At 37.3% G+C, this 22311-nt stretch overlaps 1 protein-coding gene across 13 annotated transcripts in view; it reads right to left on the reverse strand.

Annotated features, from left to right (window-relative positions):
* DMD (dystrophin) overlaps positions 1–22311 on the reverse strand; it is a 2022811-nt gene that overhangs the window by 1228847 nt on the left and 771653 nt on the right. For all 13 annotated transcript variants that reach the window (XM_047843142.1, XM_047843144.1, XM_047843153.1 and 10 more), the window contains one exon: positions 12016–12177. In XM_047843142.1, coding sequence (XP_047699098.1) covers positions 12016–12177 — 162 coding nt within the window. The remainder of the gene's footprint in view (positions 1–12015; positions 12178–22311) is intronic.

The raw sequence follows: 22311 nt of genomic DNA on the forward strand, positions 1-22311 counted from the left end.
CTCACCAATAATTTTCTATTTCTAATTAGTATATATTTTTTTTCTGAAATACTGCCCCCCTCAAAGCTGCCTCTAGTCAGCCTGGCATTACAAAACAAAGCCAAGATAATGTAAGTGATCACTAAGACACAGATCTTCTGCTGATAAATTCCACATTTTCCCAAATAAGCCACACTGTTGTCAGGACTCATAAACTATAGGAACAAAAGTGACTTACAGAAACACAACCCAAAACGTAAGCTTTATCTGTCACCAGGGTATGTGAAGGAACAAGTAACATGTCAGCAAAGTTTGACAATTGAGAACCCAAGGCAAAGCATTACACAGACTTTTGGAATATTCATATTTATGACAAGCTTTTAGACAAAGAGTTGAGAAGCTGAATTTCTGTGTTCTTAGAAAGATCACCATCATTAAAATCATTAAAACTGAGAAACTGAGATTTTATTATAATTTATAGGTAAAATTCTTTCTAGAAAAATTCTCCCATCTATAAGTATTGTTCTAATAGGATGAGAGATCAAAATTTCTTTATCGATTAAGTGGGCAATGCATGAAAAAACCCTATTGAGTAAATATGTTTTGGAAATTAAGGATAAACATTTGTCTGTACCACAGAATATCTCAGAATATTTCGTATATTAACATACACTGCGGTACCATAAGGAATACAGTTCTTTGCTGAAATTATCCTGAAATTATCCTTTTGCTTTTGTTGTCAGACAATGTCACACAAGTAGCTTTGGGGAAAGCTCCCTAATATATTTAGTGAATATATTCAATAACAACAATTCAATTCATTACTAAAATTATAAGATAAGAATGGATATATATTTCCAGTCAATTCTACTTAGGGAAGATGGCATAACATGCATCGTACTTTTATGTAGTGAGCTAGCACCTTTACAAATTAAATCCACAATTCTTACTTTCAAGTGGTAATTCATTTTTAGTTTGTACTTTGGATATCATTCACTACCTCCTTTATTTAACCTCATCAGATTAGTATTCTGGAACCACGTAATTAAAAACTGCTTATCACTTTAGGGCAAGTTTATTGCGAAATAGATACATGATTTGTTTAAATAACAGTTTATTATGGAAACTTCCAGGCAGACTGGACAATGTCCTATTTAAAAGCTCTTTGATTTTTCTATCAATCAATCTTTTATTTTAATTTTTTCATATTTCAAGTTTTTATTTGAATTTCAGTTAGTTTGGGGCACCTGGGTGGCTTAGTTGGTTAAAGGTCCAACCTCAGCTTGGGTCATGATCTCACCGTTCAGTTTATAAGTTCAAACCCCTGCAAAGGGCTCTCTGCTGTCAGCACAGAGCCTGCTTCAGATCCTCCATCTCCCCCTCTCTCTGTCCCTCCCTCACTCATGCTCTCTCTCTCTCCCTCTCAAAAAAAATTTTTTTTAATAAATAAATAAATAAATAAATTCCAGCTAGTTAACTTATAGTGTAATATTGGTATCAGGAGTAGAATTCAGTGATTCGTCACTTCCATACAACACCACTGTTCATCACAAGTGCCCTCCATAATCCCCATCACCTATTTAACCTATCCCCCCACCCACCTCCCCTCCGGCAAACTGCAGTTTGTTCTCTATAGTTAAGAGACTGCTTTATGGTTTGCCTCTCCCTTCCAATAAAAAAGACAAATACTACATCATCTTTCCTGACATTATGATCAGACAATGAAAAAATAATACTATAGAAGCAAACACTGAAAATGGAAAATTTAATGCAAAGGAAAATGATTTCCATACTTGGCTCCCAGATGTGTAAGATCTGCTCAAGATTTAAAAGCTGTATAATTTGAGTTCTATTTTCACGTAAGATCTACATCTACCAGGGTATGGATGAAAACTGAAGAAAACAACCAAACTGATGTTGTGAATTCATCAGCTTGGCTTTATATAAATTCAGTAATTCTCCACAAAAATAAAAGGAAGTGAAGTAGCAAATCAGGGATACTGTTTTAGAACACCCTTGTATGGCCTAATAGGATTTCTCGAGCCAATAACTTTCAGGAAGGCTGGATTTTTCCTTTTCATAAGGTGAAGTAACATAAAGCAAATTATGACATCATGTCATTACCAAAAACAGACATGTGGTAATCCTGCCATTATGTTTATAACTAGCCCTATACAGTGAAGGTAGAAAACAACAATGCAAATAGAAATAACCAATGTTTCACTAAAGAAGGGAAAGGGTAAATTATACAACTGAAATCTAATCAAACTTTAAAGACATTTCCAATATAGCACTTTGCCATTAACTGAGAAGAGAGCAGGGCTTTTTCCCATGATTTACCTCATCAGACCATTCTCATATATCAAAATAATGACAGAAAATGGCAAGTGAAATTAAGCTGCAGCTGTCTAAAGCATTTAATGGAATAAAGGAAATTTTTCTATCAAATGATTACTGGAGCTTTTGTGATGTCAAATAAAGAAAATGATCCCAGAGAAAATAACTAAAATATTTTGGAAAGAAAAAGATTAGAAGATGTCATGTTGAGATGATTAATGGAGAAATGTTAACACCATTAGATTAGTAATTTTAAAACAAATCACAATTCCGAAATTGCACCCTTGAGAAGGGGAAATAGCCACATATAATACAGACTCACAAAATTAAAGGAAAAAAATGTAGTAAAAGAGCTTGGATGAGTTGTACTTTCAAAACAGTAGGGAGCAAGGGAAAAAGTGTACTAATTACGGTAGTGGGAAAATTATTTTGAAAAGTTTTAGACTATACTATACAGTATTTCAGTCAAGTACAAAGGAAAGAAGAAATTCACACAGCTTTTTAGTACTGCTTGTAAAAAGATCCTGTGAATTCATTAGACGAGTTAGAAAGCGTGCTACCTATAAATTTTGTCAGATGGCGCAGTTTTGACTTTTCTCAGAAATATGCAGCAGGCCAAAGAGCTTGTTACACTCCAACAACTTAATTAGAGGCTCTTTGCAGGTCTGCGTGGCATGGTGGAACCCTCAATACATATTTGTTAAGTTAAATATATACATAAATGTAATTGTGTATATACACACATACCTAATGTGTGTGTGCACACTTATGCCATAATGGCAAACATTTATTTTTATTTTTATTTTTTTCATGTTTAGTTTTGAGACAGAAAGAGACAGAGTATGAGTGGGGGAGGGGCAGAGAGAGAGGGAGAAACAGAATAGGCAAACATTTTATTATTATTATTTTCTGAATGTTTATTTTTGAGACAGAGAGAGACAGAGTATGAGCAGGGGAGGGGCAGAGAGAGAGGGAGACACAGAATCTGAAGCAGGCTCCAGGCTCTGAGCTGTCATCACAGGGCCCGATGTGGGGCTTGAACTCATGAACTGTGAGATCCTGACCTGAGCTGAACATGGATGCTTAACCAACTGAGTCACCCAGGTGCCCCAAAATCCACTTTGAGAGAGAGAGACAGACTGCAAACAGGGGAGGGGCAGAGAGAGAGGGAGACACAGAATCTGAAGCAGGCTCCAGGCTCTGAGCTGTCAGCGCAGAGCCCGACACGGGGCTGGAACCCACGAACTGTAAGCTCATGACCTGAGCCAAAGTCGGACACTCAAACAACTGAGCCACCCAGGTGCTCCAGTAATGGCAAACATTTTAATATCACTGAGATAAATTTAGCTATTAACTTAGTTCAATTGTAAGTACTTTGTGGAGCTCTATGTTAAGAAATTTAAGAAAATGGCTGACAACCATTTTCTTCCACCTCTCTCCTACTACTCTGATAGGAAGGGGAAAGGAGTGGTATGAAGAGAACATTCCATTTGAATGGGCTCAAAACATTTTGCTTGACATAGGAGTCATGTGGCATAGTAACACATTTCTGGAAAAGCAGGTTTCTGTGTTTGTTAAATTTTGCTTAAGCTTTTCAAATATAAAAGGTCGACCATAAATCTCTGGAAGAGAAAAACAACATGCAAATTTTTCTAAGTAAATTTGAGAACCTTTTAAAACCCAAAACTTGAATACTCGTGGAGTGATCATTCCTTACAATACATCTGAGAAATAATGCTGGTCATAGTTATAATAATGGCAATGGCAATAGAACAGTCCGATATAAATATACGTTTTCAAGCAATTATGGTTACTTTTCAAATCAGGGAAGTGAAGAAACAAAACTTTGGGGGAAATCTGAAATACTACATAGAAATTTGGGGAAGTATAGTGGCTATATGTCTTTGCCTGATAGAAAACTAATTATCAAAGTAAAGGAAGGAGATCTGAGCTAAAGTCCCAGCTTCAGTGAAAATGCTTTAGAAATGACATCCATTAAATGTATTTGCCTATGAACAACTGAAACATTATAATATTACTATGTAAAATCTTATAGTGGACACAAGGATGATCAAGAATAAATATCCACCATTTAAGTCAATTCCAGGTTACTTCACAAAATTCCTCACATTTAATCCTTTACTATGCATGAAAACAATGGAAAGTTGAGGGGTGCTTGGGTGGCTCAGTCAGTTGAACATCAAACTCTTGATTTTGGCTCAGGTCATGATCTCATCATTCCTTTGAGCCCCTCATTGGGCTCTGTGCTGACAGCATGGGAGCCTGCTGGGGATTCTCTGTTTCCCTGTGTGTCACTACCCCGCTCCGTCTGTCTGCCTGTCTGTCTGTCCATCTGTCTGTCTCTCTCTCTCTATCAATAAATAAACTTGAAAAGAAAGTTGACAGTAAACTGAACTTGTTTTTTTTAAATATGCTATTTGCAATATTGTCTATTAAACAGTCTCTTTTAAAATCAACTTTATTGGGGTGCCAGGGTGGCTCAGTTGGATAAGTGTACAACTCTTGATTTTGACTCAGGTAATGATCTCACAGTTCATGATTGCAAGCACTGTGTCCATGAGTTTGAGCCCTGCACGGAGCCCTGGCTGCGCAGAGCCTGCTTGGGATTCTCCCTCCCTCCCTCTCTCTCTGCCCCTCCCCTGCTCTCTCTCTCAAAATAAATATACTTTAAAAAAATTTTTTTAAACGTTTATTTATTTTTGAGACAGAGAGAGACAGAGCATGAACAGGGGAGGGGCAGAGAGAGAGGGAGACACAGAATCTGAAACAGGCTCCAGGCTCTGAGCCATCAGCCCAGAGCCCGACGCGGGGCTCGAACTCACGGACCGCGAGATCGTGACCTGGCTGAAGTCAGACGCTTAACCGACTGCGCCACCCAGGCGCCCCTAAATTTACAGTTTTGAAACCACTGCCACCATTTGATTTGTAGAACATTTCTATAGCTCCCTCAAATGATCCCATGTGTCCATTTTCAACAACTCATTATCCCCATCCCCAGCTTCAATCAATCATGTAGCCTGTTCAAATATTCCCTTAGACCTAAATATTTGTCTTATCTACCTCATTAAAATATTGTAATCATAAAATAACACAATGCAGATGCTTTGAAAACAGTCGCCATTCACATGGTACAGTCCTTTAAAGGACTGGACTAGTACATGGAAAGGCTGGGCTATGTACTTTCCGCTAACCGTTCCTTCTCACGTGAAAAATGGTAGTCAGTACTACTTAAAATATTTTCAAACTGTTCCAAAGTTCCAAACCTTGGCAGAATTATAAAACACTGTGACAAGATGTTATGAGGATATCTACTAAGTCCCATTTTAAAAATGGTTCTTGAGGATTATAGTAAACATGTCTGGTCACCAATTCTTTGATTTTCATCTTTCTTTTCTGCTATCTTACGACAAGATGGCAAAATCCATTTTAGGCTTGTCTCCTTTTTTTTTTTTTTTAAAAACCCAGTTCTTGGCACATTTATCTGGCACATATTTAGTGACTAAATGTGGTACAACTTTCAGGAATTGAATAAATTCACCAAATATTTATTGAGGACCTGTTAGGTAGTCCTGATCTCTTATAAGCTGACCTTTGGTAGGTAGTGAATTGAGGTTGACAGGGAAAACAACAAGGAAACTAATTAAAAAATAAACAAGGAGTTTCAGACGGTCATAAATGCCACAAAGAAAATAAAACATTGGGTATGTACACAAAGCCAAGTGTTATCTTGGTGTGCATTTCAGGTTTATAACTTCTCTGTAGGTTAGTTTTGGAATAAATATCTATTTGTATAAGAAAAAAAAAGAAAAAATGGTTGAATCTAAATTGCCTTAAAATATTCTGAGTACTGCAAGAATCTCCACTGCGACCATAGCCAGATGCAGCTCCCTTCACCTTTGTGTTTAGAATGTGTAGATTTTCACAACAGGATGCTGTAATTTAACTGCAGACTTAAGATGTATACTTTTGAGTTTATAATATGAAAGATGTCCATTTCTTTACCACTATACATCCTGTGAGGACATGATACCATGTAATTTTTCCAAGTATAGTCAATGATGGGTAGCACGTTTCTTTTATTTATTTATTTATTTATTTATTTATTTATTTTAGCCTTTTTTTTTTTTTTTTTTTTTGAGAGAGAGAGAGAGAGAGAGAGAGAGAGAGAGGCAGACAGAGCATGGTTAGGGGAGGGGCAGAGAGACAGGGAGACAGAATCTGAAGCAGGCTCCAGGCTCTGTGCTGTCAGCACAGAGCCCGATGCGGGGCTCAAACTCACAAACTGTGAGATCATGACCTGAGCTGAAGTCGGAGGCTCAACTGACTATGCTACCTAGGCGCCCCAAAGGTAGCAAATTTCTAATCTGGTGCACCCTCTGCAACTCTTGCTTGCAATTATTTCCCACACTGTTAAATATATCAAAATAATAACAGTCAATCTAAATGGGGGAATCATCAGGTCTATACAGTAACACGCATAGGGAGCAGTGCAATGTTAGAGCACATTCGAAATTAATTGTGTTTTGTGTGCCATCATATTTCTACTGCTTGGTGAAAAGAAACTATTTCTGCTATGCCCATGTGGGGTTTACCATTGGAACCCAAATGTCTGTAATACATCTGCATATTCTTCTTCTATGGTTAAATTACTTCATCATCACATAAATCCGGAATGAATTCTGCTGTGAGGATTTAGACGGTCTAATCCATAAATCAGGGAAGTAGGCTGCAGAGTTAAACTGTCGTGAGTCGTTTGGCACTCAAATGTGCTTATTTACATTGTAAAAGTCTTTTTTATCCTAGAATGAAATCATAAGCTTAATCTGATGGACCAAAATCCGTACTTAGATCTTTATTTTTTAAGCCATTGATTTTGATAGTTTGGGATGCTTACATTTAAATATGGTCAAACATATTTAAACTGAGTTATAAGATTTAGTTTCAGTAAACACAGGAAGACCTCACTTAGGAATTATTTTGATGTGCACCTAATGCAGTCAGCTTAAATTCGCAGCTTTCTTTTTTTTTTTTTCCTTTTGACATATTCTTTTGGGTTTTTTTTTTTATATTGAATTTACTGTCAAATTGGTTTCCATACAACACCCAGTGCTCAAAAGAAGATCCTTCTTTTCTATTTGTCGATGCTAAGTTTTAGCCACATTGCTGATGGGATAGAAAAAGAGATGGAATGAAGAAATCTGGTCTATAGTGAACCTGGAATACTCAAAAGTCCTATCATGACAAGTGAAATATAGGAGCACTTTTCTATGGTGATTATGAGGCCCTCTCCTTTGATGATAACTTGCTTCCTCGACTGCTTTAAATTTTTTTCTCTCTACTCATGCACCTAAGTACACTATGTGGGAGATGATGCTGTAAAAGATGGGATGAGGAATCTGCAGGATTCTACTGCCAACACTGCTAAGCAGCCCCACTGCTTCTTGTGGTAATCTTAGTGATACCGTAATATTCTCTCTCAAGTGCACATCATCAACACTCAATGATATAGAGCATTTCAACAGCTACCAATGGTGGATTTTTCGCAGGTACTGCAGAATCAAGATAATGAAATTACTGGAATAGGAAAGAAAAAAAATGCTGACTGAAATGTCTTCATAATTTTACAAATTACAGATATTAAAGTGGTTATTTAGACAGGACTACCATGGCTCCTACAATAATTTAGAGGCACATCCGAGCTAATTGGCACATTAACATATGCAGAATTAGGGGGAGCGGATAAGAAAGCAAGAAAACCAAGTCAAATTCATTTTCAAACATCCTTGTTGAAAATTCTGTTTGTCTGAATTAATTCATTTCTGCAGGAATTCTCAGCTGTGTTTTCTACTTTCATCCAATTACCATAAGAGTAAGGGCACAATCAAAATTGAAGAAAGTCACCCCAACTCCCTCCCATTGAAATCCTGACAATGCCATACATGTGAACGACAAGGAGTGAGTACTCAGACATGTGATGTGAAGAAAAGACTGTGGGGCAACTCAGCCATTACCAAGAATGAACTCTCCAAAGCTGTTATCAACCTTTGCTACATGTGAAAATACCCTGGAGAATTTCCAATAATTCTCATGACTGAGTCTACACAGAAATTCTGACATGATTGGCCGAGGGCACCCCCTGGGAACTTCGATTTTTCTTCCAGATCTTAGGTGCTAAAACTAAACGTCCATGTTTTGGTAAGTTCTGCAGGAAAATTAAGGAGTAAATAACTATATTCGTGGTATGTGTTTCTTTGCAGTTAGATAATTTAATGATTTTATTCTGCAAAATTACAATGCTGTTTTGAGGAAATTCTCCGTGATTTTTATATTTTAATCATACTATTTTTGAAATAGTTCTTTAAGTTTCTGATTTATGTATCTAGACGATAAACTTGTGTATCTAGAAGAACTCTCCCCATTTGCTTTATTCTATTTGAATCAATAAGATGTCACCTTAATTTTGTACTTGAATAAAGATCTCTCTTTAAATGGCCTGGCATTGGGGCTTTGATGCTGTGGTCAAACTATTCAAGATTTTGGTGTGTTTATGTATGATTGTCTGAAAAGAAATGCTCAGGTCACTGTAAGCTCTGATATCCTTGCAGTATGTAGTCTTATTGTCTAAATGGTTAAGCTTTACTCATGTGAGCTCATGCCAGTAAATACAACAGTATATATTTTTAATCAGATTTAGAATCAGAAGGCTCAATTCTATAATCACGACAGATAACTGATCAATTAACACGCTGAGGCAGGGCGGGGGGCTCATTTCTGCCTTATAGTTACAAATGCAAATGGAATCCAAGGACCTATTCTGGTCTATATCTACTTTTATAAATAGTAAGAGTATATATGAAGAGTTAGAAAGTATACACATTGCATGGATGTCCTTAATACCAGGAATTTGTTACACCTGAGAATCTTAATCTTAAAAGGCAGAAAAAGAAGGCTTGAAGAGCAGATTTAAATTTGATAGCAAAACTATCACTGCACCACACGGTGGAGTCAGACATCCACAAATCTAAGTGGCCAGAGTGTGACAGGAAATCAGAGCACATTATTTAAGATGACTAAATACGGTAATGCTATTCCTTTTGTCTGGCTTCTCAGTGATATACTAAAACAAGTACTGATTCCTGAAACGGGAAAGCTAAGTCCACTGAATCTTTTATTTATTTTTTTTTAATTTTTCAATGTTTATTTATTTTTGAGAGAGAGAGAGAGAGAGCGCACCAGCAAGGGCAGAGAGAGAGAGGGAGACACAGAATCCAAAGCAGGATCCAGGCTCTGACCTGGCAGCACAGAGACTCATGCAGGGCTCGAACCCACGAACTGCAAGATCATGACCTGGGCTGAAGTTGGATGCTTAAATGACTGAGCCACCCAGGCGCCCCCCCCCCCCCCGACAGAATCTTTTAATTAGCAATGAAGTCTGATGAAAATTTAATGAGACAAGTTGTTTTGCATTAATATAAACCATTAAAATTAGCCCCCATGATATACACTCCAAAAAAATGTCATTTTGGTGGCATTCTTAGTGGCTTCTTTGTCTGACAAACTCTGCTTATGTTCTTACTTCACAGACAACCTCTTTACTTTCTACTTGTTTCTTTGAAGAGAGTTTCAAATCAAGCTTCAGGAAATGCAATCCTTGAAGTAAATCTGAGTACCTGATAACTCTGTTCCAGAAAACAATTCACTAGCTGTCATCTTAAAAGAATATCTTGGAGAAGAATGTTTCAATAGCTTTCAGGAGGCTTGCATTTTCCAATATTATATATTACCAGTGTCGGAATTCAAAGTCGAGAAGTATCTCGAAAATGCCCGTGCAACCAGAAATTCATGGAAAACGGATTTGAGCCTGTTAGTGCTCTAAAATCCCTTTTCGCAAGTAGATTTGAAATTTCTTAGTTGACATGTGTGCTGTTATTTCCAAGTACTTCAAACTGTGATGATTAAAAACATTTTTACTACAGCTTTTTTAGTGGAGAAAACCAAACACTTTCTATTATGGTATTAAAAACTAGTATGTTATATTCATGTTTATGGAATCCTGGATTTATATCTCAGTTAAAATACTCAGGATCCACAGCCTTTTCAACGAAACAAGCTGGTTTTTTTTTTCCTAAAAGCTCCCATTTGTTTCTAAAACAATAACAGCTATTGCTTGTTTCAAATTTGCTACTCATACTTCCATTCAGTAAGCCTTAAAAAACTATATATTTTATAGTACAAATGTTCACTTTTAATGTTTATTATTTATACTGTTCAAAATTTCCCTTAATTATATTCAGAAATTTATGAGCAGTCTTTAATCAAACATTCCTCCAAGTTTATGTCACTAAATTAAAAAAAGAATCGATTCTATTCTGCTTTTAGTTTATAATCATGTAGTCCTTCCCAACTCAGTAATTTATGTCATTCCTGACATGCATTTTTCTAAAGCCTGCCTATAAAATTTTCTATGTGACTCACGAGGATTCTGCCAACAGGATTCCCCCAAACCACATCTTCTTCATCCCCTGTTGCACTGAGGAACCCCTCTGCCCTGGGCTTGGTAACTCTATCGAAACCACCTATACTCTGCCCCGTGTTCTCAGGGACTTCTTTGGTCAGAATTTGACAATATGGTAAAGTGTCTCATGCTACTGTGTACAATGATGCTCTGGACACCAATTTAACTATGACTCAGTGCACTGTAACTGCACTGTAACCGTGACCTATAAATCCAAGAGTTAATCCAAAAATTCATTTTAAAATGAGAACACTCGGGCATCTCCACCAGTTAGTGCGAAGAGGGCCTTTGGGATGGGTATATGACCTTCTAATGCCCCTCCTATCATAACATACTTCTCTGAGTCATCCTTGGCTGTTAGGTTCATAATATGTACCTAAGATCCGAAAAGTAGCTACATTACTATCAGAAAATATCAAAGATACTGAAATAAATAATACCTACCATACTTTACATAGGTTGAAATGTTATTTAAAAATAGAATTGCAGCTTTTAAAAAATACTTTCCAAGGTAAAAGTTAATTGAGGTATAGCTTAAATTTATAAAGTATAAAGGGATCTTTGATTTCCATTACTGTTTTAACTCTCATTCTAGAAAATCTGGCTTGGGACAGTTCGGATTGAACAGAGTGGGATGTGTGAGTACATGTGAGTGTATATGGTATGATTATTAGTAATTAAATGCAAATTTATATCTCAAACATTTTGCTATTAACTACTTGCAATACATTAAGTGTAGAATATAGAGATCCTATAAATTATGATTCCAAGATAACAGAGATGAGCTGATAATAAAATATTTGAGACTGAATTTTTTGAGGCTGCATTTTTAGTGGTACCACTAAAACTAATTTGTTTACAATTTACATTCCTAAGGCTTCCCTCTAGCTTTAGTTTGAAAATACTGAGAAACAGCAGACTTCCATATGACATTTCCCTATCTTTTAAGTATCTCTGTTTTAAATTCTGCCACCATATATTTTCAAAAATAAAGCTTAGAGTACTAACCTAGAGCTCTCTTTTCCCCGTGCCTCCAGATACTCAAATCAGCTAATGAAATAACACTCCATACAGTGAGCCGCATAAATTTTAACTCAGAAATTCAGCAATGTCCTGTTCAGATAATACACCCAATAACAGTAGCTCATTCCCAGTCTACTTGCCTGGGCTTCCTGAGGCATCTGAGCTGCGTCCACTTTGTCAGCAATATAAGCTGCCAACTGCTTGTCAATGGATGAGAGGGACTCCTGAATTAAGTGCAAGGATTTTTCGATCTCCTGGGCAGACTGGATACTCTGTTCAAGCAACTTTTGCCTCCTCACAGCCTAAAGAAAATAAGTGAGAATGAATCAGTGAAATGCTTACTCGCGGTAGTTTTTCTGCAACCCAGCTGCAAAGTAAATGAAGATTCTAGATTCTTCCACCATCACCTTTTTGTAAGATAGATTCCGCAGCTTCCTGCCACTCATTCAGCTCTGCTTACACAAATAAGAGTAAGAATGAGAAAAAAAAAAAGGAATTAGCATACAGAACTACAGGATCAGGAATATACGCAGGACAAAACCACAGAATTATGCACATCAAGGAAAGAGGGTGGAGAAAACATTAGTGAAAGCATCTTGGACACTGCAATCTGTCGTTCTCAGACCGAATGTTCCTCCTGATCTCATTACATAGTTCAAGAGATTTGGTTTACTTAGAATAGGGTCATCGTCATCACAATCCAATTCAAGATGGATAATCCACTTCCACCAGTGAGACACATAGACAATCTGTTCAGAATCAGCTCCTTTTCAAAAGGAGAATTTCACATAGTCATCTGGTTATGGATTTATTTTAAATATGACTTGCACCCGTTTTCCATGGGCTTTTTCCGCCATGTTTTTTTTTCACAATTTGGATTATGGAAATAACTTGCACAACTGGATCTGTGTTACTGCTGAGGCGGAACAAATAAGTAATCCTAATATAGCCACAATTAATCTTGATTGTTACTATAGGTATGATTAAGATAATTTAACATTTTCCAAATATAAATAGCAATGCTGAACAGACTGCACAGTCTCCCTTCAAGGATCTGTTCACCTTTAAAAGAAGAGTTCTAAAAGTAAGGAATGGGACAAGGAATTTAATGAGAATTCCTTAAGTTATGCATCATACCAAGTATTTTTTCTTTCTAACACGATGTGTACACATGATTACCTGGTACAAGAGAACTATCCTTCCCACACACCATGAATGGGGTTTTAAAAATGTCCCTGCTTCTGATGAATACAGCCTAATATATAGACTTGTCAAATCACTACCCTGTACACCTGAAACTAATGTAACATTGTGTGCCAACTATACTTCAAAAAAAATATGTAAAGGAAAAAAGAATACATACATTGGCTCTGAGGCTTAAAATGTATTAGAGATACCATTATTCTTGAAGGAGGTCAAGTGGGAACACATTGTTACTCAACGGTGAATAAGGCTAAGAGGTCTGGACCAAGGTCTTGCACTGCAGCAGGAGTGGGAAGACATTGTCAGTATTTCTATTAGTACAGGAAATCGTCAGGATTTTGCCCCTGGCTTTACTTTTTTCTCATTCCACCCACAGCTTTAGTTGCGCTGAGCCCTCTTAATGCTCCCATCTCTCAACACTATGTCTCCAGTCCAGATCTCTCCCTCGATCTCCTCATGTGCATCGTGGACATCCCACAGCAACCAAAACAGCAGTAGGACCAAATATCGGCATCTTCTGCGTCCCCTTCTCACCTACTTATCACCTCTCCAACTTGTTTTTGCTCTCCCTCTGTACTTTTTTCCCTATTTCAGTGACTTACAATTATTCATTGCCTTTATTAGGCTTAATTCTGAATATTCCCTCTTCTTCTATCATGCCGTTCACCATTTTGTGTTTAATCAATCAATTCCCGAACCTTTCTTCTACCTCTTAATACTTTCTGATTCCATCCTTTTCTTCCACCCCCTGCCCCACCCCAACACCACTGTCATTACTCTAGTTGAGGTCATTATCACCTCTTGCCTCAAAAACAGTACATGCTTTTGGCTGGTATCCTATCCTATCATTACCCATCTGCAATGTAGCTATGGTGTGTTCTTTCTAAAATGCAATCATGGTTCTCTGCTTAAAATCCCCTAGTGAGTATTCATTTTCCTGAGGATCAATGCAATACTCCTTAATATGGCTTTAAAGTTCCTTCATAGTCCCTGCTGGTGTCTTCTACTTCGTGCTCAAGCTACAGAGAAATTTTACTTTTCATTCCTGAACATGCACGATGTCCCTCTTGATACTTGGCCCTAAACATACTACTCTTCTTTCTTCAAACAACTCCACCCTAACTTCTTTTTATTGGCTAATTCACCTTTATCCTTTAACTCTTACGTTGGAAATGTGGACATCTCCCCCACCAGGTGGCTGTCCCTGACACCCTATGCTCTCCATTGTACTCTGTATTGCTGGCTCAGCATGTATCAGACAACACTGTAATTTCCCATTAATTTCTTTTGCCCCTACTTCAGACTTTAAGTACCAATGTGATTAGAGACTGTGGGTGCCTTGTTCATTGCTCAATACCAGTTCCTAAAAAAAGACGAATACTTTTGTTCATGACTGAATGAATGGTGTAACAAAGCTTTTTGATAGGGAAAACAGAGAAGAGTTCAAATAGTTGAAAAATGGATTTACAAAAGAAATTGGGGAACAGGTCGCCACCAGACAGAAATATTGTCTGTAGAAAAGTTCTTCCAGTTTTGTTGTTTTGTTTTGTTTTGTTTTGGTGTGTGTGTGTGTGTATGTGTGTGTTGGAATTAAAAGTATCAGAATACACCATTATTTAAAGAAAACTTTAATCTACTTCTATTAAAACACTTCATCCAAGTCAGTGACCAAGATCTTGCCCTGTAGTCTAATTCAAATATTGTTTTCCCTTTCTTTAGTCAAAACTTCAACTAGAAGTTACATCAAATCAAAATTCAGTTAACAGTGCTCATGGCTATAATCAGAACTGTCTGTATTGTACAAGAGAATGTCTGTAGCCTAGCCAGACTCTCTGCAGAGAAATAGATCCCTAATGATAAAGTTTCACCACTGTGACAGGTGGCTGGAGAAAGCTTCCAATCACAGTACACAGTAACTGCCTACTCAGGCATTGTTTAAGTCTCATCCTTTATCCGTCCGAAGGCAAAAACAACCTACTGTCCTGTGCTTTAAGATAATAGGATATAATACAGCATAATGTTAAACAACATGTCTAGCCCCAAAATTATATTTAGAAATCTAACCTCTTCTAGTCAGGAGATTCTATGGATTGAAATAAATAAAATGACCTAAGAGATGATAGCAGAAGAGTTGACCTTAGGTAGGTTGGTTGTTTGCCTGCCCTGGCAGTCAGTAAGAGAGACTGATTTACATGGATTCTTTGATTTTCTGAGAGAGAGAAAAGACCTGATGTCAATCTAAGCTTATAGAATTCTTTGAACTAATGATGACATAAGCTGCCTTCTATTTCTAAACATCTTGTTGGTCAAACCCTGATGGGATGCCAGGCCTGTGGATTGTCTAGGACCCTCTGGCCACTCGATCTGTGCTGTCTCACTGATTGGAGCCGGTAGGAAGATCTGAACCATAATCATTTTTTTGTTGCTCGTCCAGAATATGGCTCAACTACTGTTTTAAAATGTTGTATCATGTCTTCAGCTAATCCTCCCAGCAGTAAGAGGAATCGTATAGATGAACACAAGTAGCAAGTATGAGGAGAGTTAGAAACACACTGAAAGGTTGGAAATCAATGGCAAAAATATAAAAGTACAAAAGTGAATCATAATGATGGTTAGGTACCGAAGAAAAAAAACATAACAAAATTTTCTTTTGGTTTTCAGAAAAATCCCAGGAAAACTTATTTAAACTAATCAATATACATGAAAATATATTATTATTATTTCTTCAAAGTTTTCTGGAGTATAAAATCAAAAGCTGACTAATTTTTGTTGGCAACGTAAAGTTGTCTCCACAGTGAATTGTTTTTTACATTCCTATTCTGTTTTAAGTAATAACCTTTGTGCTTCAATACTACAAACACTTAAATCAGAGAATGACATGGCTAAGAAATTGGAGAAATGAATTTTTCATTCTGGAAGAATAAATTTCTCAAGTGCAATAAAAAGTGGAAATTTGAACCAAAATAAAGAAAGGTATTTAAAATATGAATGCAGGCTTAAATATAGTGAAACACATTACACACATTATCCCAATAGCTTTCTACAAATCATCACTCATTTAAGGAACTCTATGTCCTGATATACTTATTAAAGTTGCTATACAACACAGTAATTTTTATTTCATTTAGTAAATAACAGACTTGACTGCAAGTCACTTGCAACTGCAAAAAGTTGACTTGACTGCAAATAAGTTACAAATATGGGTGTTTTTCCTATTAAAATAAGAACTTCTGAGAAAATTATAAAGATTTATTTCCCTTATAGTTAAGCTTTCTAGCCAGCAGCAAATGCTTATTAAGCACATAATATGTTGCAGAACTGAATTTTACAGATAGTTTCTCACGATAGGAGATAACAACCAAATGAGAAAAAAATCTAGGAGAATGCAAGGATGAAACATTTTTTAGCCAAAAAAAGAAACAAGAAAAACAATCTACATGATAGGAATTAAAAAGTGCCAGAAAAGTGTTTTTGTCCAAAATTCCCTATCCTATACTGATGCAATTCTTCTCTTGGTTGCATACTCCACCAATTTAAAAAATATATGTATGGATTACAAAAAAAAAAACTGCTAGAAGAGAAATTCCCAAGAAATTTAATTCATTTTGTAGCATGAGTTAGTTCGAGGCCACAAAAATAATTTCCTTTCAGGATCTGTGGGATATGGGTTTGGGAAGGGGAGAGATTTTGTCATTATTTTGTTTCTTCTTTTATGAGTGTGTTATTGTTTTACCTGATTTGCTTTTGTTTTTGTTTTTGTTTTTTTGGCAGAAAACTGGGGAATAATTTTTGATGCCTGGCTATGATTGTGGGGGACCTACCGGGCAGAGGAGGTTTTCATGAGGAAGCCGTTTGTTGTGGAACCCCTTGTGGAGGGGTACAAGAGTGATGTAAGTCTTGAGGAAAGGAAAACATGACTGTGCAAAAGATGCACTTTGATATCTTAGCATCTTGCACAAACCTTTTGTTTTTATCCAATTATGTAATAAATATTCCTTGGTTCCTTACTATGTGCCAGGCAAAAGCAGCTCTCAGTTTTTTCTTCATAAAGTATACAGTAGATCCAGGCTTAACAATGTAAAATTTTCCCTTTCATTGGCCCTATGCCAAAAAACGGATTCTTTTTAGTGGGCTGGGATTTTGAGATGCACTTGGCTTTTCAGAAGTCTGGACTGTGGATTTTCTAGAGAATTGCAGATCCTTGCCCATTCTGCTCTAATTTATGGGGAAAAAACATTCAGGCTCTTTGTGCAGACAAATTACCTAGGGATTCTTTAAATTGTATTCATTAGAATTTCTAAGAAAAGGGAAAGAAGACATGTCAGATGGTTCATTAAAAAAAACCAATATGGTTTATGATCATCTTGTAGTAAAAAAAAAAAAAAAACAACCACAATGATTTATTGTTTCTAAGTATTTGTCATTTAGACCCACACATGTAAAATGTTTTCACTTCCATAATTGTTTTATTTTCTTTTCCCTAAGTAATGAAATATGATAGCCATTCTTCAATTAGGCCTCATTTCTTTGAGTTATTTTAGTAGTACATGAACTAAAGAAAACTATTTCTCAAATTTTGATGCAAATAAAGCAACCGCTAATTCTTGAAGCTTCTGCTTGGGGGAGAACATTAACTGCCCCACTTTGAATGCCACTATCTTGCACAAAACAGAACAACGACTTAAGTATTTTTCTCATGGACAGTGGCTAGAAGGTGGGAGTCCTGAAAGAGATGTGCTAAAAACAAGTCCTACTCCCACGGCTCTTCAGAAATTAATGTGGAGAGCAAAGAGAGGCACTGATCTGCATTATTTAACAACCTCACCTGACTTCACACAGACTGTCCTTGACCAAAAAGTTCTATTTTCTGGAGTCTCACGTTCAGCACACCAGTAAATTAATGCAACTACTTCCTTTTCGTGTTTCTTTGTTACCAATACAGTGGTTGTAATTTGCTCAAATACCAAATCATAAAAGTACTCAATTTGACTGAATTGTTTTTGGTGGGTTGGAGAGCACTTTTTAGTGAACTACAGTTGACACACAATGTTACATTAGTTTCAGGCATACAGCACAGTGATTTGACAAGTGTAGCTACCATCTGTCACCACGCAATGCTATTAAATACCAGTGACTATAGCGCCTATTCTGTATCTTTTATTGCCAGGACTTACTTATTCCATAACTTGAAGCCTGTATCGCCCTTGCCCCTTCACCCATTTCCATTAGCTGTTTCCTCCGAACTCTTATGCAACTTATGAGCTACTCTGAAGCTCCATCATTATGGTCATGAATGCAATGGACTCTCTTATCTTAGAATTTTAGCTACAGTCTTGAACTGAAAACAGTGAGTCCTAAATTCCTCTCTAAGAGATCAAGATAACAAGTTTTATCTCAGAAAACTTTACATGAGAGGTAGGAAAGCTGGCTCTTCTTTCATTACTCCACCAAGCTCATTACTCCAACACTCCAGGTAGATTTTGAAGAGAATCATAGCCTGAATCCATGGCCAAGGGAGACAGTGTGATGACATCATTGGTCAACTCCTCAAAGAAGAATAAAAAGTGGTACTTCAACCTCTCTACCCTAAGCAAGTTAAGGAAGCTCCAGGTCTATTACCCATAGAGTCTGGGAGTCCAGAGTAAATTGGGATGGCATCTAATTACAAACCTGGACTCGGCTCATGCAGCTAAATGCTTTATTTGCTTTCTATGCCTAAGTAGGTATAAAGGAAAATAAATTAGAAATGATGCTATACTGAGGAGCGGAGGCAGCTGTGCTTCCTAAACCCTGGTGTGGCAAAAAAAAAAAGTCTCCATAGATCAAGTAGGGATGGAAAAAGGCAGTCATATTTGAGTGGTCTAGCAGAAACAATGCTTCAGGAGCAAGAGTACTCCACAATGAAGAGGCTTGAAGATATTTTCACTAAGCGTGTTTTTCTTATCAAAGAATTGGGAAGACGCAGGAACTATTGTAAGACCTCTTAAAGAACCTACACTTGCACCCCAAAATAGTCAGTGCTTGTGTCCTTGCTATATAAAATACAAAACACCACAAAAACGCTAGCTACCAGGAGAATTTCGCCACTTTTCTTTCTGCCAGTGGAGAAAAATGGGACACAGATGGGGTAAGGAAAAGTGATGGTGATGTAGAGAGGAACCTGATCACTCTCCTCTTGTACTGCACATCACTTAGGCCAGGGTTTAAGCTTGAAATGGAACAGCAGAAGAACATTAAAATGAATATGAGATTGAAATTTTAAGCTGAACTAAACTGGCTTTAACTTTTTAATTTCACAGAAACGGGAAAGCAATGGGATCTATTCAAGATGTCAGTAAGAAAGATGAAACAATCATCAGCTTGAAGCAAAATATTTCATGTTCCTGTCCTACCTGGTTCAAACTATACAGAAAACTGCTGTGATGGTCAATGAACTCAACACTTGATAAACTGAAGTAGAGGCAGAGGAAAAAGATGGATATGAAGAACAGCTAGAATGTGATCTTGGGAAAGGTAGGAAATGGTTTATGGAAGGCATGAAGAGATAGATCATGAAGGACCTAGGAACAGTCTTCGAAACACTGAGAAATATGGGAGCATGGCATGATTAGAAGGCTTATAAAGAAGAGACTCTTAAAAACTGAGAACAAACTGAGGGTTGATGGGGGGTGGGAGGGAGGGGATGGTGGGTGATGGGTATTGAGGAGGGCACCTTTTGGGATGAGCACTGGGTGTTGTATGGAAAACCAATTTGACAATAAACTTCATATATTGAACAAAAAAGGCTTATAAAGATACAGTGATTCCTTGTTTTATACACTATCTACCAATGTCCCAAGTGTGGACTACTGATGCTATCAAATGCAATGCTTCGCCTACTGATGGACAATTTCAGTGAACAGCCAATTAAAGTTTCTGAAGGATAATTTGACGGTCATTAAGGAGGCATGGCAGGAAAAGGTCAGGAATTATTTAAGGACCACGAGGCACCTTCTGTTTGTCTCACAAACATGTTCTCTTAACTTTTAGTTGTTCAGAGCTGGCAGGAGGGCATCCTTATAAAAGCTAAAATTTGAGGCACACCCTGGGCCTCGCTGTAGACTCAGACCTCTTTAGGGTTGATGAGAAATAAACATCTCATTTTTCATGACTTTGTAGGGTGGAAGGAAAATAGTAGATCCTCCCAGAGTTGCATACAACATTCCTAGATGGTTCAGTGTGCTTTCAGCAGGCTAAGGAAAGGCTTTTCAAGAAGAATCCAACTAGTATTTTCCAAAGGGAATTAAATGGAGATTAAAAGAAAAGCAGAGGGGAAAGAAGATAATGTACAGCAGAACAGACAATTTTCAACTACTCACTGTCTCAGCAACCTTCAAAAGCTTCTCTTTGTTGCCTTTTTTGTTCGTTTGTTTTCAAATTAGTCTGTCATACTTTTTCCTAAAGAAAGGAGGTTCCACACACTGTTCCTTGGACAAGGAAGATCAAACAAATAAAAAACTACGTTGCTTTAAGCCACTTTAGATTTAACTCTTATGGGGAGTTCTGGCACAGTTTTTGTGGCATGCTTATTAGCATACATGATAGGGATTCAGGCTCTAAATAATTAGTCAGATGCGCACAAGTGTTTGTATACATATTCTTTAAATATAAAAGAATGTTACATTATTTACAAGTATCTTCGAGATTTATATTTTTTAATATCACTTGGTTTAAAACTAGTGGGCAGAAAAATCCTCAAACCATGTGCAATGAGCTCTCTATAATTTCCTTTACAGGAAAAGATTATAAACGTTGAAACCACCGGGGTCATGGTTAGTTGGAACTTCATCTGTTTCAGGTCTCTGTAGGTCACTGGAGTGCTTCTGTGACCTCTGAAGGAAGCACACTTGAAAGCAATGTTTGGGAATCACTTTATCAATGGAAGTTGACATCAGATAGCCATCACTTTCAACTAAAGCATTGATAGAATGGTCAATGAGCTGTACAGTAATATATCTAAGACATTTCTGGATTTTTGCTGCATCCATTCATCTTCATGGGTAGACAAATGAAATTGGTCTTCCACGCTGGCAGGAGCAAACCAATGCATTATTTCAGCTTCAAAAAGAAAGTGCTGGAACTATAATACAGTAAATCTAGAAGGAACCTACAGAGTTCATCTTATCCTGGCCTTTTTCAAGGTAACTTCAGAGGCCATCCTGGTCAGCAAAGCTTCTCTGGTGTAATGGCAAAGGTAACTCCCCGATTACACATGTGCTCACAATATGAAAGTCGAAACTTTAGGCAATTAATAATTTATTGATATTGTAACTAACTAAAATGTCAGAGAATAGTGCTCTGGTACAGAACGGCGTGACAGAATCAGAGTCTAGGGATAAACTGAATCAGGACTGAGAATACACGTCTACGTAACTCATGGAATCTACCGAAGAGAAAAAAATCCAAATCTTGGGGTATAATCAAGTTGTTGAATGAAGCAGTAAGTAGAGATGAGAAACACAAGTAGGAATGGAGCCACTGAGAAACTTAGCTGATTTCTGGCAATTGCTTCTATTATCTCAGGAAGCCCAAGACGCAGTGACTTTTCCCTAGTTCAAGTGTAGGTACAGAAAAGGCAAGGCATCACCGTTTATAAAACCATTGCTGGTGCTTCCGTGCTGAGGTATGCAGGTAATCACCCAAGAAGAGAAGGCTTCAAGTCGGGGAGAACCTAGTGAGACCAAGTGTACAGACTGGGAGTTGCATCAACCTGTCACTGAATGACACAGTCCTTGGTGCTCCTTACATAAGGGCAGTGATTTCTAGCCAACACAACAATGCTACAGAAATCTCAGAGGGAAAGGCCTTTTGGCACTAGTCAATCTCTCCACTCAGGCCTTTCTGACCTCCTCGACTTTAGATGATGTGTGAGAAGCTGATCTGTCACACTACCTTTTATAGACCAAGTAAGGATGACACAAGGGTTGCCTATAAAACAGATGTCAGTCTTCAGTCAGGTAGTCTCAAATGTGGTCCCAAGAATCTGATACGGTTCTGTTGTGAGGTACATTAGAGATCTACACTAGATTCCTTTTACTGTGACAGAGGCCCATAACGGTCTGAGGCTAGTGTTGAGGTTTCCTTGAAATAAAATGTTCTGGACTCTGTCGGCCTGTCCAGTCGGTCATCAGTGGAGTGAAATTATACTCAGACTGCCAACTAGAAGTGGTATCTGAGAAACTGGAAAACTACTA

The sequence above is a fragment of the Prionailurus viverrinus genome, chromosome X (assembly GCF_022837055.1).
Source record: "Prionailurus viverrinus isolate Anna chromosome X, UM_Priviv_1.0, whole genome shotgun sequence".
Lineage (NCBI taxonomy): Eukaryota > Metazoa > Chordata > Mammalia > Carnivora > Felidae > Prionailurus > Prionailurus viverrinus.